This window comes from Bubalus bubalis, chromosome 2 (genome assembly GCF_019923935.1).
Source record: "Bubalus bubalis isolate 160015118507 breed Murrah chromosome 2, NDDB_SH_1, whole genome shotgun sequence".
Lineage (NCBI taxonomy): Eukaryota > Metazoa > Chordata > Mammalia > Artiodactyla > Bovidae > Bubalus > Bubalus bubalis.
In genome coordinates this window covers 35,990,165-36,000,681 of record NC_059158.1, presented here as the reverse complement: position 1 = coordinate 36,000,681, position 10,517 = coordinate 35,990,165, and the positions used below count along the sequence as shown (strand labels likewise).

General features: G+C 57.0%; 1 protein-coding gene across 1 annotated transcript in view; it reads right to left on the bottom strand.

Moving 5' to 3' along the window:
* Nucleotides 1-1,367: 1,367 nt before the first annotated feature.
* Nucleotides 1,368-10,517, bottom strand: part of C2H6orf132 (chromosome 2 C6orf132 homolog) — a 36,491-nt gene continuing 27,341 nt past the window's right edge. The window contains exons 3-5 of the mRNA XM_006069191.4: nucleotides 10,070-10,145; nucleotides 4,473-7,815; nucleotides 1,368-3,879 (exon numbers count right to left, since the gene is read on the bottom strand). Coding sequence (XP_006069253.4) covers nucleotides 3,762-3,879; nucleotides 4,473-7,815; nucleotides 10,070-10,145 — 3,537 coding nt within the window. The 3' untranslated portion in view covers nucleotides 1,368-3,761. The remainder of the gene's footprint in view (nucleotides 3,880-4,472; nucleotides 7,816-10,069; nucleotides 10,146-10,517) is intronic.

Here is a 10,517-nt window from a genome sequence, read left to right as displayed (position 1 = left end):
CGCTCACCCCCTCACGCCTCCCAGTGGAAGGCACCTCTCTCTCCTGCAGCCTCCGGCAGGGGTGGGAGGAGGCCTCTCTGCTTCCAGGAAACCCCACCCTGGAGAAAGCTGTGCTTTCTCCTTTGGGAGAAGAGGGCCCTTCAGACATCACTGCAGGCCCCAGGACCAGACTCGCTGCTGCTTTGGGCCAGGCCTCAAAGTGGGATGGGGGGGTGGCTCTGGGTACCGGGACTTGGGCCACATCCAAGGAGCAGTGAGGAGGCTCCAGAAACCAAGGTGCGACCACCCCGATCCAGAAACCAAGGTGTGACCACCCCGATCCAGGAACACCTGTGCCACGTACAGCCATTAACTTTGCCTGTTAGCTTTTCCCTCCTCAGGCCCTCCCCCTTCCCTGCTCTGACAGGTACACAGTTTGGGGGGGCCGTGATGTGACTGGGAGAGGGATGAAACGTGGGAATGGTGGGAGGCAGGCAGCGGTGAGGAGCAGAGGTTGGAGGCAGGTGGGCTATTCTGAACAATTCACTCTTCTTCTTGGAGCCCGAATTTTCTCATCAGCATGGAAGTAGGAGTATTCCAAGGCCGGCACTCCTTCGACAACTGTCGGGAGTAAACAAGCAAAGGAATGAATTTTCCAAACTGTCAAAATTAAGTACACTGTTGGTGGTTGCCACGACCACGATTTCATCAGGAGTTCTCAGTGTGAAGTCCATGGAGCCCAGTCTGGGGGGATCTGTGGAGTTTCTGAAATAACAAGTAAAAATGCATGTGGGGGCGTCTTTCTGGGGTGAGCATCCATAGCTCTCAACAGCGCTTTAAAGAAATCTGGGACTAACAAAGTTTAAGATTCAGACACAGGGTGGTCCAGTGGTTAAGACTCTGTTGCCAGTGCAGGGAGCAAAGGTTCAATCCCCGGTCAGGGAACTAATATCCCACATGCCATGCAGCAGGGTCAAAAGCTTTTTTTTTCCAAAAAAATAAAATAAAATAAACACACAGCACGCATCCATCCTGGTCATTTTCGAGATGAGTTAGAGATGCCTCAAGGTGATTCCTTGATCCGCCCCTCCCACAGAGCAGCCAGAGGCAGGGCCCCATCCTTGCTCACAGTTCAGGGTGTGGATGGTGAGAGATAAGAGAACCAGGGAGCCCCGGGATGGGAGAGGGGAGGCCCTTCCAAGTTGCCGGACAAGTGAGTCACCCTCCCAGCCTCCCTTTCCCAGAAATCCCCCCCTTAACACACACACAAAAGGCTCAGACACAGGAAACACAACAAGCACACCCTCTCCCTCACACGGTCCTGAGATGACCTCTGGTTCTCAGTTTCCTCTTCTGGGGAAGTTAAAGATGCTTTACGGAAAACCATGTAGGGCCACACAAGATGCAGTTTATTGAGCAATTACTGAGGACCAGATTCATGTTGGATGCTTGGTTGGAATCACATGAACGGCACCCTTTCAAGAGGCCTCCCCTTGACCAGCCAGTCAAAGTCAATCCGCTCCTCTCCCCCACCCTCCAGTTATTCTCCTAGTCCCTGTTTTCTCCCCTCCCTAGCATTCTGTATAATAGAGGCTGTTTCCGTGCGTTCCTTCCATTCTCTCTCCTCCACGAGACTACAGTCTTGCCATGGGTAAGAGGCGTGTCAGTGTTGATGGCTGTATATCCGCGCTAAGCACAGTGCCTGCTATCTCGTGGCCACTCAGATCCCTGTTAAATGAATGCACGACTGTCTCCAGTTGCCACAACAGCCTCATGAGGTAGGTTATCACATCCATTGTACAGAAGAAGAAACTGAGGTTCAGAGACTCAGAGATTTGCTTTGGGGCACAGTCTGTTATCACCAGACTTCAGTTCTACTCCCTCCCCTTGAAAGGACTTGGAGAATGAGAAAACCTAAGGGTCAGAAGAGAGAGTTGGGCCCAGCATAATGGCTCCAATTCAGCCACCACCCTGTGCTCTGCCTTCCCCAGCTGAGTTCCCCCAACCTCTCGTCACAGCCCTGGACGTCTCAGTCATCAATCTGCAGCCACAGGGCTGGAGGCTATCCAGACTGGCCTGTTTATTTCCAAGCCAAGAGAGAATCAGTCCTTCCCTGCCAACCCCAGAGCAAGATACAGCTGGGAGTCCACATCCCACCCCTCAAGCCTTAACATAGCAGATAAATGAGTGAAATCTTGTATAAAACATTGTACAGGGAGAAATACATACATATATATAGAGACAGTGCTGGCACTGGGGTGCGGTTGGCCTTTCAGACACAGGTGACCAGATCCTGCCCCATCAGAGCACCTGCCCACCCCAGCACTCTTTCCCTGAAGTGGTCATCTGCTACCCTCTACCCTGGTACTGTGAGTGGTTAGCACACATCACAGAGGTCCAACATCGTGCCCCCAAAGGGAACTGCTTCCTGGGTGCCCCCACCAGCCTGCTCTTCTGAGGTGGGCTCCCCCTGCCCTATCCCCTCACCCAGGCAGCCTGCCTTGGCCTGGCCCGCAAGAGTTCAACCCTGCAAGACCTGAAGACAAGATGGACCAAGGAATACTGTTCCCTGATATGTCTGATGGCCAGACACCATCTACACCAGGACTTTTTTTGAAAGTGGAAGGGGTTCTAATTCACTGGAAAACAGGCCTAAACCCAGACTTCCCACCAAACAACAAATGGTCACCCTACTGATCAGGCTTCCCTGCTCTGAATGGGCCTGGTCCTGCACTCTTGACTTTCCAAATCACGGTCCCTACTCGCAGCAAACTCTTCTCAGACCTCTATTCCCATCTCTGTCGCCTTCTACTCTCCAAGGCCTTCTGGCATCTTGGTTACACATCACAAGGCCTCAATAATATTGGGGACCTGTAGTCCTGGGGTTGGGAGGGGTGGTTGGGATGATGCCCCTCCAAATGCCATACAGGACCTGACCACCACTCAAGGCCTTTGGTGTCAAGCCCCAGGCTTTCTGGCTCCTTGGGCCCAACCCCCCAAATCATGGCTGCCTGGGTCTGAGTAGAAAAGCAAGCCTCCACCGTGCCTTCCATCCCAAACTTGCCAAGTCTCCCCTCTCTAGGCCCTTCTGTAGCTCAAGGCCAGGGAGAAATGAACCACCAATTCCCCCATCCCCACTCATGGTCAGTGCAAAGCACTTTGTTCCGGTACCTTCCCCACTTGTTGTGCCCGCATATTCCTGATCCCACCTCAGTGTGGCTTTCATACCAGCAACCCCAGGTATCACCTCTGGATTGGCAACTGGTGGACAGGTGGAAGCTGAGAGCAACCTGTAGCACCCTGCACCCCCACCCAGACAGAGCTGGTCCCCAGCCCCTCATGAGAGCCTGACCGGCAACCACAGCCATTCTGATGGGTTCCCATTGGGTTCCCATTCGGAGCCAGTGCCCCTGTCCTTGCTTTTAGAACCTGCTCAGCAGGGCTGCTTGGAAAACTGCTTTCAGTAAGCCCTACTAAAGCAAATAGTCCCAGATAGTGAAAACTCAGGCTCTGGGTCCTTAAAGGTTCTTTCTCTTCTCCCTTCTCCTCCCTCCCACCCTCCTCTGCAGACAGTCCACAGCCACACCAAGGCTATGGGAAACAGAAGTCCAATCCTGATCTTCCTGGGGCCAAGGCTTCACTCGTTGTCCATCTGTCTTTGGGAAACAAAGACTCTTCTGTGTCTGAGTGAGGCCACCTAACACCAGTTGCATCTCTCCCAACTCCACCAAAACAAGCGCCTGGATCCGACCCCTTGCAGGAGAGCTGAGAAAACCCTGAGCTCAGGACGGGGCCTTCCAATGGGCCCCTGAGTAGGCATAGGAGATGGGATGGCGGGTCCCAGGCCTCACAGTGAATGTGTTGATGGAGCTTCCGTAGTGCGTGTTGTTGTGGGGAGACCTGGCGAGAAGCAGGAGAGAGACGAGGTTAGTATCTGCAGCTGGTTAACCATCACCCTGAGAATCTTCCCAGGGCCATCAGAGGAAGGATGGAGCTGCCCCTCAAGCCCAGGGCTTATCCTCCCCAGTGGAACCCCAGTATTGACTCATCAGCCACCGGGTTCCCTCCTGTCCAGGCCCTGTTGCCAGAGTACATGCCCAATACCCTCCTTCTCAGAACCCTTCCCTCCTAGCCTGGCTCTGGATGCAACTCGGTGATGGGAAATCTCAGCACTCAAGGACCACTCAGCTCTCCCCCACCCCACACGGGGACTCTAGGAAGAGGGAGTCAGGAGAGAGAAGACAAAGGAGACAGTAGGTGTTAGGGAAGCGGGCCTTCCTGCCCCTTCTCTCTGCCCTGAGAGCCAGGAGGGAGAAAACCAAATGTCCAGGCTAATGGCTGCAGCCTGGCCAGCTCCGGGTGGTCTGGGGGTGAGCCTCCCTCTCCCCTGCTTTCCCAGCCCAGCCCCCCTCTCCCCTGCCTTCCCTGCTCAGCTCCCCTCTCCCCTGCTTTCCCAGCCTGCTGTCACCCTGACCATCTGGCCCGCCTCTCACCTGCCGGTAGCCTGGGCGCAGCCGTAGTCGCCGCCGCCGCCGCCGCCGCCGCCGAGAGCTTTGTACTTGGCCTCTCCGCGAGGGGCGCCCTCCAGGGGCATCTTCCGCGAGTGCAGGCCGCCGGGGGGCCCGCGGCCCGCCGAGTTGACGCGCCGCATCTCCGGGCCGCTGGGCGCTGCGAAGGGGCCCCCGGGCTGCGGCCCGAAGCAGTTGGGGAAGCTCAGGCTGCGGCCGGTGCCGCCGCGGGGCGGCCCTGGGTTGCGGTGGGACTCCCCGACGTACAGGCGCTTCTTGATGAGCGAGCGGCCCCCACCCACGCCGGAGAAGCGCTCCAGGCCCCGGGCCGGACCTGGATCCGCAGAGAAATGAGAGAAGACGCGAGGTGGGCCCGCATTCGCGGGCTGCCCCAAGTCTGAGTAATTGTTCCGGGGAGGGGAACCCCGGCGCCCCAGATACTGCAAGGGGGCGGCCGGGGGCTTGGGGTCATTGCTGAATTCTGGTGGCGGCGGGATGACCTCAAAGTTGAACTCCTCCTCCTTGTCTTCCTCCGGCTTGTGGGAAGGAGAAGGAGGGGACGAGAAAGACTTGGGCAGCAGGCGACCCTGGAGGAGGCTGGAGGGCGCTGGTCTCTCCCAGGCCGCGGAGGCCTGGGGCTTCACCTTCATCGAGCTGGGCCCGCGGCACGACTCCGTGTCCTCTGGGTCCCTGCGGGGCTGGAGTTCCCACTGACAGAGTTCTTTGGGTTGTCCTGGCGAGGTTTGCTGGGGGACCTTCTCAGTCTCCTTGGACACCTTGGGGACCACAGTGAAGGAGCTGGGCTGGCCCTCATTGTACAAGATGGTATCAGACCTTGCCTTGGCCTGGCTGGGGCCTTGGAGACTCCCTGGCAGGGAGGACCGGCCCAGGGCAGGCCCCCTGGGCCTCCCTTTCTGGGCCCTCTGCTTGGCCGCAAGAAGCAGGGCCATAGGGGAGCCCCTCTCCACCACCTCCCCCGTCACCGGGTGCCTGAGGAGTTCGTCAGCAGCCTGGGATGAGACCGGGGGTTTGGGTGGCAGCTCCTGGGGCTCCTTCACCTCCACAGGCTTGCCTGACCCTGCAGCTTCTCCTCTGGACAGGGTGGGCATCACCACAGCCACCTCTCTGCTGGAGCTGTTCGGGCTGCAATGGGGCTTGTAGAAACATGGCACCTCTTCTCGCCCAGGTGATATCTTTGGGGGGAAGGCTGGAGATGAGAGGACTCCCTGTGTAGGAGGCTTACTGGTCTCTGAGGAGTGCCCCTCTACCTCTGGCTTGGAGGGCACTGCAAGTTCTTCATGTTCTGGCTTCTCCCACTGCCCAGCTGGGACCAGGTTCTTTTCTGCTATCAGTTGGGAAGATGTGATGGGTAGAGGTGTGGCCTTGGGTGGTGTGGCTGGTCCAGACGTGGCTTTGGGTGTTGTGGCTGGTCCAGGTACGGCCTTGGGTGTTGTGGCTGGTCCAGGTACAGCCTTGGGTGTTGTGGCTGGTCCAAGTATGGCCTTGGGTGGTGTGGCTGGTCCAAGCATGGCCTTGGGTGGTGTGGCTGGTCCGGGCGTGGCCTTGGGTGGTGTGGCTGGTCCGGGCGTGGCCTTGGGTGGTGTGGCTGGTTCGGGCGTGGCCTTGGGTGGTGTGGCTGGCCCGGGCGTGGCCTTGGATGGTGTGGCTGGCCTGGGCGTGGCCTTGGGTGGTGTAGCTGGTTCAGGTGTGGCCTTGCGTGAGGTGGCTGGTCCAGTTGTGACCTTGGACTGGAGTGGTGTGTTTGGCAGAGGGGTGGTGGATAGAGGTGGCAGATTCTTGGCCACAGGCTTGGGGAATTTGCTGTTATCATCTCTGTTTTCAAAGATTCTTCCCCCTTCTGGCTGAGGTTTGGGAGGCAGAGACCCTCTGCTGGGCCTGGCCTCCTTCTCAGCTAATGAGGAAAGCTGGGCCTCCAGCTTCTTCCGGATCTCCCAGACGCTAGGAGTTGGCGCGTCTTGGGGGAGGTAGTCCACAGGAGGGAGGGTCAGGCTGGTGGCAGCCTTCTTTGGCCAGCTGCAGGGACTCTCCTCAGGAACACTTGAGGGGGCCTCCTTCTCTGGAGGGCTTGGGGGAACCTCCTTCTGTAGCAGACTTGGGGGCGCCTCTTTCACAGGCAAGCTGGGATGCTTGTGGTCCTCTCTTTCCTGAGAGGCTGCTGTTGGACCTGGTCTGTGACTGGCGAGCCGGTCCTCTCTCCTGGAGCCGCAAAGATAGGCTGACAGCTGGTCCCGCAGCTTTGCCATCTGGCTGGGGTCCCGCCAGTCCATGGGCTCCGAAGAGGCTGTCTCCTCCGGGCTGGGGGGTTCAGGTTTGGGTTTGGGAGCAGGAGAGCCAGACTTGGGTCTTTTCATCAAGCCAGCAGGTGCAGGGGCTGCCTTCTCGGCAAGTGGCAGAGGAGGGGCGGCTGGGGGCAGCGGGGGTGCTGGCGGAGGGAGTGGGGGTGCAGGAGGGGGCAGGGGAGGGGCTGGAGGTGGTGTCTCGGCTTGTTCACTGCTCTGGACCTGAGGCTGGCCCAGCCTCGGACCGGCCGGTGCCACAGCACCGGGCTCCTTGGGGAGCGCTAGCTCAGCAGCCTTGTCGGGGTAGGCCTGGCACGCAGAGCGGATATGGAAGCTGGGAGGCAGTGAGGGTCGAATGGGGCCCTTCTTGGTGGACTCTTCGTCCTCAGGAGGAGTCCCCTGTGCCTCTGGAATAGAGATGGACGAAGTCCTGACTGGGGTTGGGGGAGGCACCTTGAATGACCGGGGGAAGGTGAGGTGGGACTCCGGACCTGGGAGGGCCTCCGTGGGCTCAGCAGGGCTCCTGGGGGGGCTGCTTCTGGGGGCCTCTGGCTGCCTGCCATTCAGCGCCACTTCCGATTTCCACTTGGTGACACCCCCAGCGGGGAAGAGGCGTGTCCCCATGGTATGAGGAGTCCCTGGGGCTGGGGGTGTCAGGGCTGGCAAGAGGGGTAGAGGTGGGGCTTGAACGGCCTGGGGTGGGGCGGGCGGAATGAAGTCAGGAGGCGTGGGTGTGGATGGGGAGGAAACGGTGGGTGGCGGGGGAAGGGCCCCCATTCCTGGGGGCAGAGCTGGGGCCGTGCTGGGTGGGGGTGGGGGTGGTGATTCCAGCAGGGGAGGAGGTGGGGGAGCTGTGGAGGGTGGAGGTGGCGGTGAGAACTCTGGAGGCTGCAGAGCGCCTAGGGGTGGCGCCGGCGCGGGGCCCGGGGGAGGTGGGGGGATGAGTAAGTCCTGGCCATAGTGCCCAGGCCTTAGGTCCCCCACAGAGCTGTATAGTCGGAGGTTGCCATTGACGAGCGTGCTGGTGCCTGAAAGGAGGGAGAGGCAGAGGTGAGGAGGGTGAGTGGGCAGCGCGGGCTTGCTGACCTCCTGAGACAGCAGCTGGCCAGTTTCGTGAATACCAAGCGAGAAGCAGCCATGTCTCCAGTCTCCTGACCTCTCCTGGGAGGGACCCTCTGCTTTCCAGGGAGGGACCCCTGCCCCTGCCTGTCCCTGGCACAGCCTCTGGAGCCTGTGCTGAATTTTCTCCATTGGCTTCCGAGGCTCAGGTTTCACGCTTCTCTGCCCTGCTCACAGTCCTATATAATCCCTTTTCTCTTCAGTTAGCCCCTTGGAGTGCACCGGGTGTTTCTTATAGGTGCCTCAGCTGGTACAAAGCCAGAAACGCCAGGTTCAAATCCAGGCTCTCCACTTACTAAATGTGTGACCTTGGACACACTGGTTAAACTTGCTGAGCCTCAGTTTCATTATCTGTAAAATGGGACTAACGTCAGCAATTGCCTCATAAAGCTGTTGTGAGCATTAAGAGAATTTATGTAAAAGCATGGAAAGAGCTTATCAGGTGCTGCTGCTGCTACTGCTGAGTTGCTTCAGTTGTGTCCGACTCTGTGCAACCCCACAGACGGCAGCCTGCCAGGCTCCCCCGTCCCTGGGATTCTCCAGGCAAGAACACTGGAGTGGGTTGCCATTTCCTTCTCCAATGCATGAAAGTGAAAAGTGAAAGTGAAGTCGCTCAGTCGTGTCCGATTCTTAGCGACCCCGCGGACTGCAGCCTACCAGGCCCCTCCGTCCATGGGATTTCCCAGGCAAGAGTACTGGAGTGGGGTGCCATTGCCTTCTCTGTATCAGGTGCTAGGTCCAGAGAATGGTAATCACTTTGACTACTACCACCTGTGCTTAACTTTTCATTCTGCATAAGACGGGGAAGCTGGGAAAGATAGGAAGTCATGGATGGAAGTAGGGGCCTGGACACCTCAGTGAGGAAGTTTGGGTGAAAGTTTGGGAGGAAGAAATCTGCATGAGCAACTCCTGCTTTCTAAAGATCCTGAATCTACCAAGAACCCAGAGAACCTCACAGAGAACTGGAATGGACTCTGGACTGCCGGATGGATGGGGTGTGTAGAAATGAATTGACTTGGATGATTCAGGCACTAGAGAGATACTGAGTCCTCTACCCTGGCCCCAGAGGCTCAAATCCCTATCCCCCGGCCCCAGTCCCTGCCCCCTCCCTAGTGTCTGCAGACCACCAGGATGCCCTGGTTACTCCTCTCTGAGGGGCACATATCTTTGCCTCCCCCACCTCTCAATTTCTGGCACAGAATGAAACAAACCCAGAAATGTGCAGCTCTGAAGGGCTCCTCTCAGTTTCCTGACTTCAAAATAAAGACCAGACAACATCCATTGAGCACCCAAGTGTTAAGAGCTAGGACACAGCAGAAAAGACAAACCAAAAAATAGTCAAAATACTGGCCCTCTGGCAGCTTGTGTTTTAACGGGACAATGAAATAGACAGTGAATATATTAGTAAATTTCCAGCACATTGAGGTGAAGAGTGATACGGAGGGGAAACCCAGGAGGGGTGCCGGGGGTGCAATGTGAATAGCAAGGTCCGGGAAGACCTGGGTGAGAAGGTGACATTGGAGCAAAGACGGAATGAGAGAGAGCGAGCGAGCTGTGCACGAGTGCAAGGGAAGAACAGACTGGACAGCAGGAAGTGCAACGGCCCGAGGCTGCAAACGAGCCTGGATATTGAAGGAGCAGCAAGGAGAGTGGGATGAGACAAGAAAGCCAGCAGATTAAGCCAGGTGGGGCCAGATTCTGGCCATCCTGGCAAGAACCCTTCCATTAGGTGACAAGGGAAGTCGCTGGTGGGTTTTGAGCAGAGATATGACAAGAAGTGACTCACTTCCTATCCAGTACTTTGTTTGCGCTTCCAGAACTGGAATTGTCTTGCCCGGAGATAAGGAGGGGCAAGGGGTTAAGTGACTTGCCCCAGGGAGCGAGGCTAACATGGGGGAGCTGGGATTCAAAGCCAGGACTGCCTGACTCCAGGGTTCTTTCTATCACTGACGCTGCCCTTGTTCCTGCTCTGGCCATGTCCCTAACCATCCTTCCTCCCCTGGGTCTTAGCCCTGGCTCTCCTCATCTCCCACCCACAGCAGCTAGCAGCCAAGAGGCCTGGGGACTCCAGCTTTATCACCAGCTGGAGAGGGAGGTCCAGATGCTTGGGCTTAAGGAGGAAATTAGAAAGATGGACAAGTCTCAAGCCTGGGGTCCTCTTACCTGTCACTTGTTTGTCTGCAAAGCTGTCTGGCACACAGGGCGTGGGTACAGCCAGTCCATGGTTCTCCTGGGCATCCTGAAAGACAGCAGAACCATCAGGGGACAGGGAAAGACAGAAAGTTCTTAACTTGCTGCTCCGTGAGGCTGTTATAATTGCTGGAAAATCCACAGGGATAACCTTGTGAGTATATTGAAATATGGGCTCAGTTAAAAGGGTGAATTCTGTGATATAGTCAAGTCTTGTTATTTGTGGTAGTTAGGGTCTGTGAAATTGCTGCAGTGAATTAGTAAAAACTGGACCCATGCCTTGAGGGAAATACAGGGTAAAGATTCTGTAAATCTTGGTGAAGTCACTTTCATCAGCTGATCAATATACAACTTTGTCTTTATGCATGTTTCTTTTTAAAGATACCTTATTTAATGTCTGGTGTTAACTCCCTGATATTGA